This window comes from Rhinolophus hipposideros (assembly GCF_964194185.1).
Source record: "Rhinolophus hipposideros genome assembly, chromosome: 2".
Classification (NCBI taxonomy): domain Eukaryota; kingdom Metazoa; phylum Chordata; class Mammalia; order Chiroptera; family Rhinolophidae; genus Rhinolophus; species Rhinolophus hipposideros.
In genome coordinates this window covers 46,521,074-46,542,414 of record NC_138048.1, presented here as the reverse complement: position 1 = coordinate 46,542,414, position 21,341 = coordinate 46,521,074, and the positions used below count along the sequence as shown (strand labels likewise).

At 35.3% G+C, this 21,341-nt stretch overlaps 1 protein-coding gene across 2 annotated transcripts in view; it reads left to right on the top strand.

Moving 5' to 3' along the window:
- The window catches only part of GSK3B (glycogen synthase kinase 3 beta), a 185,973-nt gene that overhangs the window by 151,352 nt on the left and 13,280 nt on the right, over nucleotides 1-21,341 (top strand). The window contains exons 9-11 of one of the 2 annotated variants that reach the window (XM_081064958.1): nucleotides 1,635-1,673; nucleotides 4,328-4,514; nucleotides 19,783-19,881. In XM_081064958.1, the coding sequence (XP_080921084.1) occupies nucleotides 1,635-1,673; nucleotides 4,328-4,514; nucleotides 19,783-19,881 (325 nt within the window). The remainder of the gene's footprint in view (nucleotides 1-1,634; nucleotides 1,674-4,327; nucleotides 4,515-19,782; nucleotides 19,882-21,341) is intronic. The other variant, XM_081064959.1, reaches the window with a different exon arrangement.

Here is a 21,341-nt window from a genome sequence, read left to right as displayed (position 1 = left end):
ATTTTTTCTGTTAGTTTCTTCTACGGACCAGTATTTGTGATGAGAGTTTGTTTCAATTTAAGAAAAAATGAGTTGCTGCACAGGTGAGGTAGTATTTGAATCACTTAAAAGTTCATGTCAGTGTTTTGGTTCTTTTCAGTTTTTCCTTTCTCCTTTTTTTTCCTGATTATTTATTTTTTTGCTTTGTTCCGTTTTGTTTTATTTATTTACTTCTGTTTTTAGTTTTTACAGGGGGTGTTTTGGGCTCTTCATGGCCTTGCTAACATACTTGGCTGGCCATATTTAGTCTGCGCACTAATTGTTAGTTGGCCCAGTTGAGTCTTACTTTGTGCTCTCAGTTTTTTTAGTCTGGTTTTCCACTTTTGTCCACCTGGTTGTATTTTAGTTCATGAGAGATTTTTATTCTGATGGGCCGGATTTTAATCCGTGTACTAAATTTTAGTCTGCAGACTAAAAGTAATCCGCGGATTATTTATTTTTTGCAAAATATTTAATTCCCCCACTGGAAACTATCCTAAAAGAATGTTAAATTCTCTTAGAATAGCCAAGGGAATTCACAGCTACTGGTGAGCTCTTCCATTGTTTGTTCTCAATGCCTAGACATAATAGACCCGACTGCCTGGCTGTGCCTAGGTGTTGGTGTGCATTACTGTGCATGTCACCTCTAACTGTGACTGTCCCTTAGTTGTATTGTTCATTGTATACATTTTTGTTTAGCTTTTGGTGGGTGAATTGGGCATATTTGCAGTTGGAACTGTGTTGAATTTGTAGTGCTCAAAGATGTAGGATTTTTTTTTTCTTTTTCAGTGAGTTTTTCCAAAAAGGAAAGAATGTTCTATATTTATTTTTCCTAAGTAATGGGTGCAAGGGTATGAGGAGGCAAAGCCCACAATAGAAAATGTAAGTTTATACCCGCACTCCTGAGGTCATATGTATTTCCTGAAGAGTCCTAAGATAATGAGAATGTCAGCAAATATCTTTTAGCAGGGAAGTCAATCCAAAATGGAGAATAATCCGCGGTGGCCTGATCCTTCTTAGCTCACACAAATTGAAAATATCTGGCTTGAAATCTATAATAATATAAATTAAATCTATTTATAACTTTCCTCTCATCACTAATAATATAGCAAAAAATGTTTATACTGTGTATCTGGAATATGTTAATAGAGAAAAATTAGCATATTGGGAACTCGTATCTTTAAAAGCAGTCTTAATATGCCCACTCCCAGCCTTGTCAATGGACCATGAATCCAGGTCATAGAAGACCAAACACTTTACTTTGGGAACTTTACTTCTAGATTTGATTTTGATTTTAACTTTTTTTGGTTTTGTATTTTTTTAATAAATGCACTGGCATTGGAACATAATAAACTAAAATTAAAATGTTTCTTTACTGTGCCTCACCATTGCGCAATCAAAAATTTTTTTGCATACACTGTGGTGAAATAATTTTTAAAACTTGGACTTGCTACTGTGGAGACTGATGTTTAAAGTTTATAACTGTATAAACATTTTCTATGTCCCCCCCACACCATGGATTTCTTATAACATTGGATATATTTTTCCTTGCTGGACTATTCTCTTTTGGATTGACTTCCCCTGTTTGGATTATTTCACTGCATTATCATCTTTAGGATTCGTCAGGAACAGGACATTTCACCTCAGGAGTGCGGGTATGTATTTAATTTTTTTTTCCCAAAATTTCAGGGCAGGTCTATAAAACTAGGGGGAAGACTTTTTTTTAAAGACTAAGCAGTTATTCATTCTTGAAATGTAATAGTAAAAACCACATAGGTAGCTCTGATACCTGTTTTCATTCACTGTATGATAAAGATTTTGCTTATGGTGTATTTAGATTGTCAGTCTCCTGAGTGATTTATTGACATCTAGACTGAAGTTTAGGATCTGTGGGGTTTGAAAATTACTATTTTTGTAAGAGTAAATATTGACAAGGATCCACAGAACCAAAGGTTCTGAATGTTAAGCAATTTAAATGAATAAGGAATGACTTATTTATTAAATAAGTTGAATTTTCAGTAGTAATTAGTTTCCTTTTCTTTAGACACAAAGATAATTCAGAACAGCTATTTTCTGGTTTGGCCTGTAATTTTCAGAACTTGCATGCTACCACACCCTGTATTATGGTCAGAAATCTGAAGTAGGAGACACTGGGTTTTGACCCCACATAGTTTTCCATTTAACCTTATCCATGAAGTACTGAACCAAAGCTTTTCTCATCCAGAATCTCTCAAAGGGCTTAAAGTAATAATGGATGCTTTTTTGAAAGGCAGGTTAAGTCTTCATTTTAATATAGGCTCTTGAAATGAATTCTTTTCTTTATTGTTTATAACTTTGATACCTTGAGTTAGAATTCCCTGGCAAAGTAAGCTGATACATGTTTTAGTACCAAGATTGATGGTCACTTGTAGCCTGTAAGATACCAAAAAGATGTGGATGCCTTTTTTTTTTTTTAATAATCAGAGATAAGCTTACAGTACTGGTTTATTAATAGCTTTAACACAAAATCTTCATTAATATAACATTAAATTTTTTAACTTAAAATACACTCACTGTCCAGCTACCCTACATTTAAATATTAGCAGGAGATACTTATTTCCACTTTAAATTCTACTTAGGTACGTGCTCCCATATTGTTGCAGAAGCATTTTGTATTAGACTAGCTAGCAAAATAAATCCATATGCTGTCAAATAAATGCAAACTGCCCTCAGGGATAAAATATGTCAGTTTTCACATTGATTATTTTCTTTTACACATGAATTTGATTATGGACCTGGCTAGGAAGCAAGAGAGGCAAAAATGACCAAGAACAATGGAAAGTCTAAACATTTCAAATAATACGGTAACGTTAAGGTTCTCTTGACTGAGGCAGGTCCGATCACTCAAGAGTAAAGATAAAGCAGTTTTTGACCTTGCAGAGGGTTTTCTAACACAGCCAAATAAATTGACAAGGCCTTCAGTATTCTGAAATAAATTCCTGAAACCCTACTCAAACCAGTCTCTCAATTTTCACGGAAAATATCTTTGTTAATAACAAAGTTTGTGTAAAAACAACATTTAAAAAAAAGGTTTTCACTGTAGAAAATACTCTTGTAGTCTCTTGAAATCTAATGAGCTCTGCAGTAGTAACTAGTTCTGCTACCTTCAGCCTAAGCGAATACCCAGATGTTCCATGAGCCTTTCTCGTTAGGAAACCTTAGCCTCCTCCAGGCCTTGTCACAGCCTACGTGTCCTCTCCTCGCTGTGACTCTATTTCCCTCTGTTTATATACTTCTCCTTTTTATGTGTCTGTTTATCTCCACCACCACCACTTCCACACCTTCTATTTGATTCTGTATTCTTCCTATTGAGAGATCTGTGTTTCATTTTTATTTTCGTTTCAAAGGACTTCTATCCATCTGCTTATGTTTATTTCTATTTTTCCCCTTTTGCTTTTATTCTTTAACTGTCCATAATTTAAAACAAAGCATATTTTCATAGTTTTAGGTATTGATTAGGAGTTTTAAAACATAAATAAATGGAAAGCTTTCTATTCCTTCGGGCAAATTAATTTATTTGCAGTTTGCTTCAATATAGCCTTCAGTTGACTTTTTCTGTGAGTTAATGGCACTTAATGAAAAATACATTTTTCTCTCCCAGATTAAAACCCTAGAACTTTCATTCAAGTGAGGGTAATCTGGCCATGTTCATGATAAACAGCTACTTGAGAAAATAGTTTTGGACATTTTGTCAAATTCTGTGTATTCAAGAATTTCTTCAAATAATGTGAGGTTCTATTTATTGAAGATATAATACCAAATCATTAACATTTATAGACCTAGAGTAAATAGCTTTTCTTTTTTAAAAGGTATTGATTGCCACATTTGAACAATGCCATCCATTATCAAAAATTGTTCTGCTGAAAATTACACAAAAGAGGCAACCTTTTATCTACTGCCAAAGCAGTCAAAACTTAATTTTTTAAATATTCTTCTTGTGCTTGCCTCCAGAACCTACCTTTTCTCTGTGCCTGTCATATTTTGTGTGCGTGTTTGATTATACTGCTTTATGACTAGCATATATAGACTTTTTCCCCCATTTCCCCTAGCTTTTTTCTCTGAGCTTTTCTCATATAGCCTTTAATTAGCATTTTATTTACCCCAGTGTGGTCAATTGTATGCAGTTAACTCTTTTCATTCTAGAAGGTTCCTTTCACAAAATACAACCATGTTTTTGTTCGTGGTGGGAATTAACTCAGTACTCAGAGGATAAATTGCTAAGATACTTAAAAGAAACATTAATTGCTCTTACCCTCTTTTTGTACTTCAGGTCTTCCGACCCCGAACTCCACCAGAGGCAATTGCACTGTGTAGCCGTCTGCTGGAGTATACACCAACTGCCCGACTGACGCCACTGGAGGCTTGTGCACATTCATTTTTTGATGAATTACGGGACCCAAATGTCAAACTACCAAATGGGCGAGACACACCTGCACTCTTCAACTTCACCACTCAAGGTAATTCCAAACCTTTAGCTGTTTTACCATTTCTGGGAAAGCTACACATGGCTATGAAGCTACACTCTGTTAATCAAAATTCCGGAGGACAAAAGTGGATATATTTAGTACTTATGCAGGTAGGAAAGATCCTTTCTAACCATCTATTAGACCACTACTTACATGATTCTGAAGAAAATAATGGCAGCTAAAATTTTTCGAATAGGCATAGCTTCTCTCATTTTTAGCAGATTATAGTAAATCTTGGCATATGAGAAGTTGTAGAGATTTCACTAATGACTGCTGTACAATATAACCTTCAGGTTTGTGTTTGAAACTTAGAACACGTAGCATTTGCTTCCCAAGGATTTATGTCAAGTTTTTTAAACCTAGAAATAAATTGGTGGCTGTATTTGTGTAAATTCAAATATCTTACAAACGGAGAACTAGAATGCTATAACTCTTTCTTACTTGGTACCGACGGCCCGAAGGGGAAAACAGCGTAAAACAATTAAAACTCTTAGGGCTAAAAGGACTTAGGGTGAGCCAAGAGCAGAGGGGGAAGTGGTCTCCTGTGTACATAAGTATTTGTGTTAGAGTGAGATGCAGTGAACCAGGAATAAAGACCATGCAGATCAAGAAACAAAACACACACAAAAAAAACATGTAAGGGATGGGATGATATAGAGAAATTTCCATCCCCTCTGGGGCTTGGCACCATTGCTGCTGCTAAGAAAACATTGAAAAGAAAATTGAGTTTGAGTATCACAGTTTTCTAAACGATCCAGGGATAGTCATTATTTCTTCACCACTTCTGTGTTCTCTTTTCTTCTCTCTCTCATTGACACCTTAAATGATTCATTTAACCAACCACACTGCCTCTAATGATGTGATTTTCTTCTTAAATTGAACATACAATTCCGTGTAGATAAAATAAGCAATAAATAGTTGATTGATTGATGAGTTTAGCTTAGTCGAGCTAAAAATATAGAAGGAAGACAGAGCTTTCTATGACCAGGAAATAGATATATTTTCTTTATTCTAAGGTGAATTTTTCCCCCCATATTTAAACTTTTTAAAAATTGAATGTGGACAAATGTGTTGCTTATATCTGTAGATTTAGAAGACCTGAGTTGCTGGTAAAATAGACTTGGATGATTCTGTTGACTGTAGTAATCTTAAAGTTGCAATATTATGTAACTACTAACAATATTGACATAGTTTTAAACTACATTCATAAAAGAAAAATCTTCATATATCCTGGAACTATTCTGACTGTTTAGGGATGATTAGAAGTCATTTGGAATGTTGTCTTAGGTCCTGGCTATGCCATTTAAAAAAAACAATGAATGGCAGGTAGGGTGTACAAAGGAGCAAAAATGAATGTAAAGCCTGGAAAAGTGAAGATTTTAAGGAACTCCTGAGAGCTGTCTAAAAACACCTCAAAGATTGTGTTCTGTATAAAGGGGGAGACATGTATTCTTCAGATTGCAAAATCGAAAGTAGTAGCAAAAAATTAGACAACAGTATGCAATTGGGCTTACCACAAAGACCTCAGACCCTGGCACAAATAGAGACTGAATAAAGTTATTAAAGAATGAAGTTTTCAACTGTTTAACAGTAGAATAAGTTGTTTTCAAAATATTGATCTCTGTGTCAGGAAAAAGCAGGTTGATGTCAAATATTGTAGAGAAGACTACTCCTATTTGGCGAAGATTAGACTGGGAGGCTCTTCTTGGTCTCTTCTAGAGCAAAGATTCTGTGATTCCATGTCGTAAGTTTTATAACTACTAAGAAAATATATTTTATTTTTAATTCTTACCACTTCTGTTTTAATCAAGAGTAATACATGTAGATTGAAGAAAATGTTGAAAATACAAAGGAAGTGTAGAAAAAAATTAAAATCATAATCCCAAAATACCACTTAATATTTAAAATAATTACTTTGTAGCATATCATCGTGGAGCTTTTTTCTATCTTTCTTACTAATGCATATATTGATAATCCATGAATATAAAGTGGTCCTCTATTTTCTCATTAAGAAGATCCCAAAAGGCTTTTTGTTATTGTTGTGTACTTACATGTATTTAAAATTATGTATTATATAAAGTTAATGTTAATTTAGGAACTTTACTTTTTCACATCTCATTGTCATGAAACAATTTATTCAAACTCTTTATGTGCATCTTTTACATATGTGTCTTTATAATCAGTAGAGCTACTTTTTGAACCGTCTATCACAGATTTTAGGTTACATCACCTAAATTTTTTATATGAAACACCTTTTGAATCTCTGTGAGGCTACTACCGGAAATTCTACAAGTACCCATTTATATATATAACAAATTTTTTTTCTTTTGTACTTTAGGTATATATTTATTATCTGCACAATGTAACTATTGACTAGATTGCTTTTTAAAGTGGTCTCTAAAAGGCTTTTGTATACAGTGACATCCAACATTTGAAACTGTGGAGTACTGGCATCAGAAATTAAGTTAGTGTTAAATTTCTTTGCTTCCATTTTTACCCCTTCTGTTAGGTGACCTTAAAGTTTCTCAAACCAGCAATGATTGAGGTTTTTTTTCACACTGAGTGTCTCCTCCAATGAGGACTTTGTTTCTCACAATATATGACTCAAGAAAGCCCCTTGTCAAATAAGCAATTTGGTAGAAACCCAAATACCACATGATATTTATGATGGATATTCTCTAAATGTATCATGGATACATTTAGAGAATGACTCTCCTTATATTCAGACACATATGGTACATACTCTTCAGTGTGTGTACACCTGTATGTGTCAATCAAAACTGAGACATTTCTTAAACCTTTTGATCAGATTTTAAAATCCAGGATTCATTTTTATTGTTTACATACACCATTTTTGAAGTACAGTGGTCTCCCTTTTCCTCTGTTTTGGTCTCTACGGTTTCAGTTACCCCTGGTCAGCCGCAGTCTGACAATATCTACATCATTCCTACCTCACTTCTCTCATCACATTGGCATTGTATCATCTCACATCACCGCAAGAAGAAGGGTACAGTACGATAAAATATTTAGGAATTTTACTTTTTTACATCTCAAACCTCATGAAACAATTTTATTCAAACTCTTTACCTATGTGTCTTTGTAATCAATAGAGCTACTTTTTGAACTATCTATAATTTTAGGTTACATCACCTAAATTTTTTATATGAAACACTTTTGGAGTATATATGAGGCCATTTATTTAAGGTATTTGTGTTACTGTATTTCAAAAGCAAATCATTATAATAAAATTAAGAAAATTGTATTCCTCCTTTCTGCTGATCAGTTTATAAACTCCCCCCATCCCCAACAATACTGTGCTTAAACAATATCAGTAAATCCTGTGCTTAAACAAAATCAGTAAATTACATTAGTACAGCATTGTTGCAAAATCATGCAGGCCAGAAAAACCAAAGGAGAATAAAATCTTGAGGAGATAACACCAATATTTAAGGTCTGATTATCTTAGTGTTATGGGATAGGGTCTACCAGAAGCTAGTAAAATGGAAGAGAAGGGTAAGTTTCTGTGAAGCTGGGTGTGGAAGTGCAGGCTTGTGGGAGAAGACACAAAGGCACAGCTCACTCTTTTGTACAGTGTTCAGTGGACTTGGCTTTCAGATGTAGGTCTGCCACTGGTTAAGCATGGCGCTTGGACAGATGAGTAAACCATCCAATGCATCACGCAGCCAGTTCACATGATTATAATGGACATCGAAATAGGTCATTTATGGTGATGCCTCTTTGTCACCTATACAACATGATAACAAATGTTTTAGTTCAGTAGCTACCATTGGCTACCCCTCGTTAAGGGATGACTGAGCTGGCTTAGACAGGATTGAGAGTGGGGGTCATGGAAGTAGCAGAACCATGCCATGCTGTTTTGTGGGATCAGCACTAGGGGAGACGGGGTGAGTAAACATGACTGGAGGAATAAGCAAAGCAAAAAACCGTGAGCTTGCTGAAGTTCAAAGGGCCAGAAGGAACAGAGGAGGGTTATGGGAGCCCACATTCACATAATTTTTATTACAGTATATTATTATAGTTGTTCTATTTTATTGTTGTTCTTAATATCTTACCTAATTTATAAGTTAAACTATCATAGGTATATATGTATAGGAAAAAACAGTATATATAGGATTCGGTACTACCGTGTTTCCCCGAAAATAAGACCTACCCGGAAAATAAGCCCTAGCATGATGTTTCAGGAAGACATCCCCTGAACATAAGCCCTACTGCATTTTTTGGAGCAAAAATTAATATAATACCCGGTCTTATTTTCAGGCAAACACAGTATCTACGTTTCAGGCATGCACTGGGATCTTAGAATGTATCCCCTGAAGATAAAGGGGGGACTACTGTAATTACATTTGATTCTTTAGTCACTGGCTAATAATTTTCCATTATTACTTTAAAAAATAAAATTCAAAAACAACTAAATTTATTCTATGAGTTTCTAAGCTTTTTTAAAAAACAGATAAAATTCACATAACATAGGACAAACCATTTTAAAGTAAAAATTCATTGGCATTTAGAATATTCGCAGTGTCCAACTACCATCTCTGTCAGGTTCAAAAACAATTTTCATTGCTCCAGAAGAAAACTCCAAACCCAATAAGTAATCAGTCCTCATCAACACCTCCTCCTTCTGTCTCTGGATTTACCTCTTCTGGATATTTCATATAAATGGGATCATGTAATATGTGAGCTTTTGTGTCTGGTTTCTTTCAATTAGCATAATTTTTCAGGGTTCATCCATGTTGTAGCATGCATCAGTACTTCATTTCTTTTTATGGCTGAGTAACATTTCACTGTAGCATACCTTAATCAGTGCAGGCTGCTATAAGACAATACCTGCCATAGACTGGGTGCCTTAAACAACAAACAGCTTTGGGGGCTGGGAAGTCCAGGATCAAAGTGCCGATAGATTGGCAGTGCGGTGAGGGCCTACTTCCACCTTTGCAGATAGCCACCTTCTTACTGTATCCTCGTATGCTGAAGAGAAATCTCATAGAGCCACTAATCCTATTCATGTGGGCTCTACCCTCCTGACCTAGGTGGTTATCTCCCAAAGACCCCACCCGCCTATACATCACGTTGGGGACAAGGGTTTCAGCATAGGAATTTTAGGGAGACACACAGTCCATAGTATGTGTACATGCCACATTTTACTTACCTATTCATGTATTATTGGACATTTGGTTTGTTTTTACCTTTTGGCTATTGTGAGCAGTGCTGCTAACACCATTTGTGTACAAGTATTTGTTTGAATACTTGTTTTCAGTTCTTTTGGATACTGCTGAGTCACATGGTAATTCTACGTTTAACTTTTTAAGTAACTGCCAAACTATTTTCCACAGTAGCTTGCACATTTTACACTCCTACCAGCAATGTACAAGGATTCCAATTTCTCCACATCCTCACCGGTACTATTCCCCACCCCCTGCCCTTTTTTTAATAAACAGCCATTCTAGTGGGTGTGAAGTGACCCTAAACTAAGCTTATTGCAATAAAATGAATCAGGACCTGGTAAATGCTATTTACCTATTCTTTAATAAATTACATTTATAAAACGGATTAACATAAAAATAAATTGGCTTAGATTTTAGAATATGGTCTTGAAAATATTGGAAGGACTTTTGTGAATGAGTTTTCATACTGTTGATAAAATTAACTAATGTTAATGTTCTTTGAAGCTTCCAAAGTTTTTATGGTAACTTTAGCATTGACACATACATGCTTTTTTAAAGTAGAGGTTCAATTTAAAGAAAAACAATTAAGTTCAAACTTTATTCATACATATTTGTTTATTAGTTTTAAAAAAGGAATGAAGATTGTTTTATTTTGATGTTTCAAATTGTTATGCTTGCCAACAATATCAAACATAACTATGTCTCTGCATGTCTGAATATTCATATGTCTTTGAGAATTTGAAGACTGCATATATTTGGATGTGGCCTGTATAGACATAGTGCTTGTGATTCTTTTAATATCAGAGAAAAGGATGTACTTGAGTCCTTGTAAATATATCCTTGAAATCGTTTTTCATAAAACTAAGTGTAAAAATTGAAAGTGCCATCATTTTGAGATAAGGTACTCCTTTTTTTATGTATTAAAATGCCCTATCAGCATCCATTCTGAAACTGGACTATGATGACCTAGTAATACTTTCTCCCTGTCGTTTAGATCATATTTATATTTAAACAGTGTTTCTATATAAAGAAGGGCACAGCTTTCCAGGGAAGAGGAGTTATTTGATGTCGTTGTATTTGGTCCTCTATGTTCTGATTTTGGAGTAATGTTTCCAAATGGTGAAATTGTTTACTAAGCAAAGGTGTAACTGTTGTGCAGATGCAACTTGGAAGCATTTGTTCGTTAACAGCAATTTAATGGCTGATCAGAATCAAACTGGCTAATACAAAAGGTTGAAGAAGAACAAATCCCCCAGTTGGTTATATAGCTAGAAAGAGTCTAGAGACAGGAAAAATTTAGTGGTGGGTCAGTTAGTGAGGTTCTGCTGTAGGCAGAATAAAATGCTCCGCCGCCCTCACAACAAATTTTCAGTGAAGTCTGTACGAATTCCCCCAAATGAAATAAAGATAATTCTTGATCTTCACAGAGTAGTGCTCAGTGAATATTTGAATGAGTGACACAATGCCACTTTAAATAAACAGTATTTATTAATTCATGCAGCCAGTATTTATTGGGCATTTCGAATGCTCCCTTTAGGTGTTATTATTGTTGTTTTAATTAGTAAGGTAAATCTACCATATGAACAGAACTATGAAGATTAAACACTTGAGTAAAATATAGTGATGAAAGTAAAGCTTAACAATAATGCTAACTGCAATTTGGTGTTTGTTTTTATGCCATGAGTAATTAGCTATAAGTGGTAATTATTACTTTCATATAATCAAAACAAGTATTTCTGTGATCAGATAGAGGAAGAAGAGAGATGAACAGATACGGGTCAGAAAATTTTGAGAGCCTTCTGACATTCTGGATCCACAGCTCAGGAGACTGTCACACCTCTCATTCTTCTGACACTAGGGCCTCAGTGTTCTAGGAAGCCTTGACTGACAGCATTATCTGCATGCAGACATTGGAAACCGGGACATACCTTTGCTACACCCCTTTTCCTCTGATCATTGGATTTCAAGGGTGGACATAACTGAATCAAGCCTTAGGAAGCAGTGGAATCAGGAAATTCCAACAGGGATTTATATATATATACAATATCTGTGTACCTCATTTCCCCGAAAATAAGACCTAGCCGGACAATCACCTCTAATGCGTCTTTTGGAGCAAACATTAATATAGGACCCAGTCTTATTTTACTATAGTATAAGACCGGGTCTTAATAATATATAATATAATATAACATAATATGATATAACATGTAATAATATAATACTGGGTTCTATATTAATATTTGCTCCAAAATACACATTAGAGCTGATTATCTGGCTAGGTCTTATTTTTGGGGAAATGGTATCTATATTTATCTATATACCAGGGGTACCACAAAAATGTACACATTTTAAGAGATGTTATCTATGTATTACTTTCCAAAGTTGAATTGAATTACAGTAGCAATGTCTAGTATGACATTCACTCAAAAGATGACGTCAATCAAATGAATGCAACCATCATTGATGGTATTACAATTTTAATACAGTTTTTTTCCTTTCTTAAAATGTGTGTACAATTTTTTGGCTGTGTGTGTGTGTGCGCGCGCGCGCGCATGCACTTTTTTTTTTTTTAAGGAGGGTGCAGCTCCTAGTGGCCCATGCAGGGATCAAACCGGCAACCTTGGTGTTATCAGCACCATGCTCTAACCAACTAAGCTAACCGGCCACCCGGCACACGCGCGTTTTATTCACCAATTCCTTGCCTATTCCAAAACTGGAATATATTGAGAAATGGGTTGTTTTGTATGTTCAAAGATGAGTCTCCAACTAACCCCACCACACACATCCCTGATCCCAATTTTCCACTCAATTTGTATGAAATTTTACCAAGTGAAATTATGTTAGCCAGCATCACCCCCCCTGAGAGCATAGGACAGGATGAAAGTTGGGCAGGGGTGAGTAAAGGTTATCAACCATTTACATTAGTATGATTTAGTTTGAAAAGTTTACTGCTCTACCAACTTAACTGGGTTATCTGAGAGAAAGGTAGGTTGGTAGCGAGATGAGGAGTGGTGGCTTATTATTGGTTAGGCCAGAAGAAAGGAGAACTGCTTAGAAGAGTTAAAATAGGATATTTGGGGCAGCCTGTAGATGTCTTGTAGGCCAGGGGTAAGAGTGTCTGGACGTGAGGGAAACAGATGGTGAAATAGAAAAGGGGGTCCAGAAAGCAAGTGGAAAAAAGGAAGGTAAAAGGAAGAGTAAGAGAACACAAAAAGAAATGAGAAAAAGATCAGAGAAAGATTTTTAAGAGTGTTGGAATGTGTCAGAATAGAAAGTGATACAAACAGGATTGAGAATAAGTTGAGGATAGGCAACAAAAATACCTTGTTTCCCCAAAAATAAGACCTAGCCAGACCATCAGCTCTAATGCGTTTTTTGGAGCAAAAATTAATAAAGACCTGGTATTATATTATACTGTACTGTACTATACTATACTATATTATTTTAGACCTGGCCTTATATTATAGTAAAATAAGACTGGGTCTTATATCAATTTTTACTCCAAAAGACGCATTAGAACTGGTGGTCCGGCTAGATTTTATTTTCGGGGCAACACAGTAAAATGTTCTAGAAGCCCAGCTCATCAAAGTGTTATACTTATTTGAAAGCAGTGGACTACTTATTTATTGTAGTAATGAATTGTAAACCAATTTTCCTGTTAATAGTTATCCACATAAATATGGTCAGCTCACCTGTTTACCTGCCCTTTTGTGTCCTGGGCATTTTCTTCTAGCCTGCTTTATCTCAGCAGGCTAGGATTAATCTACAGCAGGCACAGTATTTCAACCATCTGAAGTAATGAAGTCTCTTCTGATGATATTCTGAAATTACTGTAAACCTTGATTTGAAGCTTTTTCGTTTTTAGACTATCTTTTTATAATTTACATTGGCAAGGATAAATTTATGTAAGATAGGAAAAGGACTCTTGATTTATATGTAGGATATGAATCAGATCATAAAGTGAAACTCATTAACTGCTCTAGTTTGCAGTACCCCTCCACTTAAAAAACAACAACTAAACTATAAACCTTTTCCATGGCTATCTATCCCTGTTTTCTGTTGTGTTCTTTTAGTGAAATGGCTATAAAAGGTGTTTATTAGACAGTGAACTTGAGGAAATTTGGGTATAAATAAATAACTTATTCTGTTAAATAAATGAGAGGTAAAGCTGTTCGTACTTATCAAAGGAATTGATGTAAGAATTATTTAATGTTTTATAAATAATCTAGAAGAGGAAATTGTCTAGGTAAGCAAGCAGTGCTCTTCTAGGTATTGAAATACTAAACTAATGGAAGTGCACTGCAGTGAGAGCTTAGGAAAATTCATGCATTAGAAGAGGGCTGGTAAGTTTTAGTTCAGGCAACAAGAGTACTAATGACAAATAATGTCGACTGTTTTCAAGATTTTAAGATCTAAATGATCAGTTATTTATGAGAATTACTGTTTTCTGTGAGATTATTTGGTCATCTCTGCTGCTTTGGCCATCCTACTGGGAAGAATGTGGAATGATACAGGAATGAAAAATCAAAAACTAATATCTTGACTTAAACTTGTGTGTGCAGTTTGGACAGATACACTGCTAGGAAGACCAGAACACTGGTGGCATATGATAAATAACCAAAGCAATAAAAATATGCAATATTTGTTGGGTTGCAACGTCTTCTAGAGCTTTCCAGGTATAATCTGAAACGGACCCCCATTTTTAGAGAACAGAGAGGGACCAAAGAAAAAGTAAACCACTCCAGATTGGTAGGTAGCAGGTTTAAAAAGCAAGCGAACGAACTTATCAGGCTTATCTTGGGTGGCTGGCCACAAGATGAGTAGATCTCAGCACCTGCCTGCCAAATCTTAAAAGTTTTTATAGAGGCCCTAACTGGATCAGTCACATACCCAGCCCAGATAGTTTCAACACCATATTTCTGTCTCAAGGCTGTTCCCTTGGAGCAGCTTCTGGGAGCAGGGAAGACAAGCAGAGCACACATTTCAAAGCTCAGGGTAGGGGCTGAGGCGTTCCAATTGCCCAGGTCCATCCAGCTTGAGGGTCTAACCTGCACCACATCTTCGTGTGGCCTTCCCCAGCACGTACTGCTATGAAAAGTAAGTCAGACCTAAAGTCTAGTTACCAATCTCTAGGCGCAGACCTTGGCCAAAGCACTATCTCTGAGTTTCCTCATTTAAAATATAAGGTAGTAAGACACTTCCAGCTCTAAAATGCTGATTTTAAAAATCAATCGACTCCAGAATGACAAAGGAAAATAAGAAATAAAGCTAAAAACATAGACTGTGCTAGGGTGAGATATGTAAAATCATAGTATAAATGGATACAGAGAAACACAGACTGATTTCCCCCTGAATTTAAAATATTAGCAGTTTTATTTTTAAATGCTCAAAAAGGCTATTAGTTGGATTAAAAAAATCAAAATAATGCTACATTTATTAAACTTCATCAAGAATGGAATTCTGGTTATACGATCTTTAGGTTATTAAAGCTTATTCTTTTTCATCACCAGAGCTTTTAAAATATTAACATTTTGCTAGATAACTTCTAAAATATATCGCTACTGTAAATGTGCAGTAAATGCATCTAGACTTTTAGGGCTGACTGGTATCAATTGTGATGTTCCCTCTGGGGCCATTCAAGGCAAATTAGTCATGGGTTTTGCAGAGATTACGTAGTCCTCACGTAAAGTGTCAACAGAGTCACCACGCAGCAGGAGGAAGCCTTGTAATTATTTGTTTACTATTTGTCTAATCTTCTAATTAGTTTAGTATTTAATTTTCTGAGTGAGTATGGAATATGTAGTCAACATTAGGAACTTGGTTGACTTGGTTTCTTAGGCACTTTGAAATTGTTGGGAGAGGACAGAAGCAGTTATGAGGGGGTTACTTGTTTATCTAAAAAAATACATGTCCAGATAAGCAACATTAGAATTCAGTAATATGAAAGACCAAGGTGCACCATCCCAGCATTTGAATTACTACTCCTCCAAAAAGTACACAAATGAAATGGGCACACCATTGTTAAATCATTCAAAGATTTTTGTGAATGGAAAAATAACAGTTTAACTATGTAGACAACCACTAGCAATTTTCATATATACATAAGAGGCCTGATACACAAAAAGAAAGGCTGCCTCTTTTAGGGTCTGCTTTCTGGGGATCTGCAGGTTGAGCTCCCTCAAAGCTAACAAAGGAAGAGTATTCCCTTCTATCTGATGACTGGTATTTTATTACATGACTGTAAGAGTGGATCTAATCAACAAAGGGGTTCTTTCTTCCCTCTGGTTAACACATTGATTGTTGCTCTCAGATTTATCCTTAGCTGGAACACTACACAGTTTGAACAAACATATATACCCTTCCTCCCCCCAAAAAAATTAGGAAAGTTTTTTACCTGCTCCTTATCACTAATTTTGGGAATCTCATATTTGGAAGAATAGAGATTTTAGATTAAGAGAAATATCAGGTTTTGACAGGTGATTAGATATGGTTAAATTTATCCAGTTGTCTTTTCATGGAAATTTTTTTTTAATTTGCAGTAGAAACAACCATAAAGCAAAATTCAGTTAACTGAATATGATTAACTTTTTAGTTAATTGATTGAGCGCTATTCAAAAATTTAGTTTGCTTTTCTTTATATTGTGTGTCTATTAAAATGCTTGGTTATGGAGCATGCAATAATTGACACACCATCCAAGCATTCTTAATATTTCCTGATAAACTATTATGTGGTTTTTGATGACTAGTTTCATAGCATCTGCAATTGGTTGAAAAAATCCTTATCATGCATTAACTTTTCTACAACCTCCTGGAACGTGTTGCCATGTTGTTTTGAATCATGTCTTATCTCTTATCCTTCCTGCCTCTTCTCCAAAGCTGGCCCCTCTTCAGCATTATGAACCTCCTTGTTCCATTAATTATTTTCTTACTTTCAAGCCTAGCATACATATTTAATAAATAAATACTAGCTTATTTTTCATTTTCAGTCTGTTCTACATTCCTTATTCTCCGTATTCAAGAATACATGCACTCTCCTGATCCTGAAAAGTTTTATTACTTTGCTGTTTCTGTCCTAAATGCTATCCTTTTTTGCATTCTTTCACTACAGTTTGTATGCACACTCATTGCCTCGATGTCCTTACCACTCGTTGCCATAGGTAGACAGGGAGATTGGGAATAGGTGGGTATTATTGTGAGCAAAAAACAATTACAGCCTTTTTGGACTGGTTGTGACAGCCCTGTAGAAGTGCCCATAGTCTGTCCCCCACAAAAGGAACAGACTTGTGGAGAAATATAACAAGAGGAGAAGGAGGCTTCCTAATTCATATAGCAAACGCTGACAGTTAACAGGCTGTCTGAAGTAGAGCTTCATGCACAAAGATGGAAAGCACTGGACCTTAAGGAATGCCTATCACTAAAGAAGAGAAGGACAATGGGGTATACGAGGGATATGGAACTGTAAGTGATTGTCCAGTTTAGAATTTCTTACTTTTAGGATGTTTGACTCAAAAAAGTTCACAGAAGTGTCTCTTCCCATCCACCCAAAAGGCTGGCGACTCTAGGTAAAGAACCTAGTCTTTTTAGTTGTTTTGTGGACTTACACTCTCTTCTGTGTCTTTGAATGTGGCTAGACCTCCAGGATCCCATAGCTTTTCCTTTTCTTGCCTCCTATTTTCTTCACTTTTCCCCTTCTTTCCCTTCATGAGTTACCACTCTCTCCCTACCCAAGGCCAAAATGACTGTCTACCTACAGAAAAAGAGGATTGCTTTTTTCAAGCTGTGTGTGCGTGTTTACTTACCTTTACCCAAAATAAGACACAAAACCACCATGGCCCCTTGACTGGACATACAGACACACAGACAGATAGGTGACCTGGTGAGAAAGTAAATAAATGGGAGGAAATGGGCAGCATGGGCCATAAGTAAAGTGCCCACAGACCTTTATACTCAGTTTATTTTAAAGATTATCTTAAAAGTAGCTTTATCAAAAAGTCTTACATTAAAATCTCTAGTCATCTTTTCCTGTTTTAGATTTTCTTTTAGACATTGGGCACTTGGTCATAGAGATCTTTCATTTAGAAGTGCCCGAATCCTGAATAGGTCGAATGCCTTTCTTGCCTGCTTGTTTGTCTGGTTGTCTTTCCATTTTCTATTTCTGTTGATCAGACAAAGACAATTATCTCTTTCTCTGTCCTGGGACCTAACACCTTGTTTCATGTTCAGTATTGTTCAATGGATGGGAGTGTAGATTGATGGATATGAAAGAAGCCTTTCTAGTTTAGCAGATTTTAATGCTAATTGGGATGGTAAATCTGACTTTCTTTTAAGTCACTGAGAGTAACTACCACATCCTACATTCATTTTTATTCCTAGAACCACAAGGTTATCAGCCATGGCAACTGAGATTCTCTTGCTTTCCAAGGAATAAGACTGTAGATTATAATTGAACTGACTTGATTTTCCTGTTCCTTAGTCAGAACCAAAATAGCTACTAAAGCTGATTATGAGAAAACAGCATCTCTTTGAACCTGATCATTAAGGTGATGGTTTTCCAGCTATCTTCCCAGAGAAAACTGTTATGAGCTGACCTAAGTCATCTCATTTAAAGGCAAAGAATAACGAATAATTTCTCTCAGTTTTAAATTTTGCCGCTCATTCATTTATTCATAAATCTTGACATCAGCGTGTTTCTTTTTACCAGAATTAGGTATCACTTAGTGTCTTAATTTAGTACATTTAGACATTTAGTATTAAGTTGAATAACTCAATATTAACAGGGACTTAGCACCAGAAAACATTTTCAAACTACTACATTCAAACATTTCCCGTTCTAAGGTCTTGAAGGAGGGACCAATGGGAAGAGACTGCTGGGAGGTTTCCCTTAGGGGCAATGAAAATGTTCTGAAGCTCAATAGAGAAGATGGTTGTACAAGATTGTGAAAGTACAAAGTGCCTCTAAATCATACACTTTAAAATGATTAATTTTATGTATGTGAATTATATTTTAATTAAAAAACTTACTTGTTTAAAACTTGTTAAGTTTTAAAATTCCATGCCATGTCTGTGAATTGTCAAAATGTATACTGTAGTTCAGAGGATAACGTCTTTCTGTAGCTAGTAGTATAGTTGTGTAATTATTCCTCCAAACTGTATATTTATTAAGGTGAAAAAGAACACTCACTGGTTAAATGCTGGAATGAATAACAGGAATAAACTAGGGTTATCTGTGCGGACTGGGAGAACAGTCACAACAGTCACATTACCGGAAGCTGACGTGAGATGCTTATATACAAAAGCTTACCTACACTCCTTGTTATCTGTCTACATCGTTAGATCCAATATCATCTTAAAATTATTTCTTAAGGCTCATCTACAGAACTTGATTCTTTAAAGAAAGCCAGTCTGTATACAACTGACAGAAACTTTCCACATGCAGGTAAAAAGCCTATTTCAAACTTTTAAAAAGTAACAATCTTATTGGTTAACAAAGCAAAATAGAAATGAATAGAGATATTTTTGATAAAAACAATGAGACTTTAAACAGATGTTTGTTAAATCCTGTTTCCACGAGTGTTTGGATAGATCTTATCTGCCACTGGCTCGTGAACAATTGAGTAGATTGTTCTGTGCATGCAGTTGTGTGTGCATACACATACAGACCCGCAGACTACAGTCATACTCTTTTTTCTCTGACATCATCACCCTCAATTTTTTAGGTAAATATTGTCAGAATGTCTTGGGAAAATCTAGTAAATTTAAGTTAATGAAAGATGGAAATAGATCCTATTAATACGCTTATTCTCAAACTTCAGCCAATGCCTTTCTCCCAGATATCTTTAGTTCTCAGATATATTCTAATTCTAGCAGACAGTTTATTTGTTATGTATTACAACATTTCTGTGGGCTTTCTTTGTAGCTCATTGGTTTAGTTTCAGATGTAAGTTTATCACGTCTTTTTGTTGTTGTTAAGCCAGTGCTTTACAACACTGGTAGTATATTTATTGTCACCAATGAAGTAGTTTACATACAAAGTTAAGAGTGAGTTCTAACATGTGTGTCTTCCATTTCTCTAGAACTGTCAAGTAATCCACCTCTTGCTACCATCCTTATTCCTCCTCATGCTCGGATTCAAGCAGCTGCTTCAACCCCTACAAATGCCACAGCAGCCTCAGGTGAGAACACATTAAGTCTCTTCTATGAAAATACATTTTTTTTTTAAAAAAGACATGATTATCTCCATTATATTTCATTTGATACATGTGAACATTTAATACCTCCCAAGTATCAAAAATATAGCACAGCCAGATGAATAAATGTGACTAAAATATTTTTTTTTATTTTCGAAAACACAAAGGACCCTGTAAATACTTTTTATATAAGGTGTAAATATCTTATTATAGTGCTAAATTCTGTCGCTTTATTTGTTAATATGAAAGTCATGCTTTCCATATAATTTCTTGATTATATCTATCAAATGAGATGCTGATAGCAGAACACAATCTGTATAAATGTAATGTTATTGAACATAGTTCACTTCAGTTTCATCACCCTGAACGTAAATTATATTAGTATACTAGAGGGCAAATTTTTAAGAAGTATAAAATATAGATTGGAGAATTGAATCATTTAACAGGGCTAAAACTGCAATGCAAATACATTTAACTAAGATTTGGGTCAGACTGTGACTAGATCTTATCTTTCAAAAACAAAAAGCCCACATGATTCCCAGGGTAGATTTCCGTATAGTGCTGGTCCCTAGCCAGCTAACGAGGTGCCTGATTAAGTGAGGCATGATGAATATCTGTCATTACAGATATTCTGAAAATATTCAACCTTTGAGTGAATTGAAGGTCTTCCAAAGAATGGCTGGATACTGTTTAAAAGGAAATTGGAACTATAATAGGAGCACAATCAGGCTCAGAATTTGGTGCGTTTCCCCCCCCCCTTTTTTTTTTTTAACAAAAATCAGATGTTGGGAGCTGACTTTGTTTTCATTAAATCATCTATTACATTGAATTAAGTTGGATCAGACCCATTTTTGCCTAAGGGCATTTATGCTGCAGGAGATAAAATCTTTCATTATTAATTCCTAGCATTCAGCAGTAGGTCAAAATCCATCTGTTGTCTGACAGAGTTGTTTGTTCCTGTACAATATTAATCTTTTAGAATGTGGCTAATGAAGATTTAAAATATTTTGTGCTAGTCCTTGTCCTACCTTTGTTCCAGAAAGAAAGGTCTTTTTTCTAGTTCTACTTTGGTCACCACATGCTATCCTGAGAAAGTCATTGAACTTTATTAATTTTGGTATTGTCTTATTAGTTTTCTCGTTTCTGTAAAATGAGTGACAGTTCTCCTAGAGTCATTTTGTAAAAACCAAATACGTAATGAAATGTGCTTTAAATTATTTTAATGTAAAGTACAAGATTAAAAAAAAACTGACCTATTTATTTAGAAGGAAGACAGAATTGCTCAGATGAGTTATTAATAAACTTAATAAATCACTGGTCCAGGTTAGATTACACTGATTTTCAAATCTTGAAATAGGCCCTAACCCTGAACTAAATGTGTGTACTTGTTGAGCTTGTTTCCAGGAGTTTTCATAGAATTTCTTTAGACTATGGAGAAAAATGAG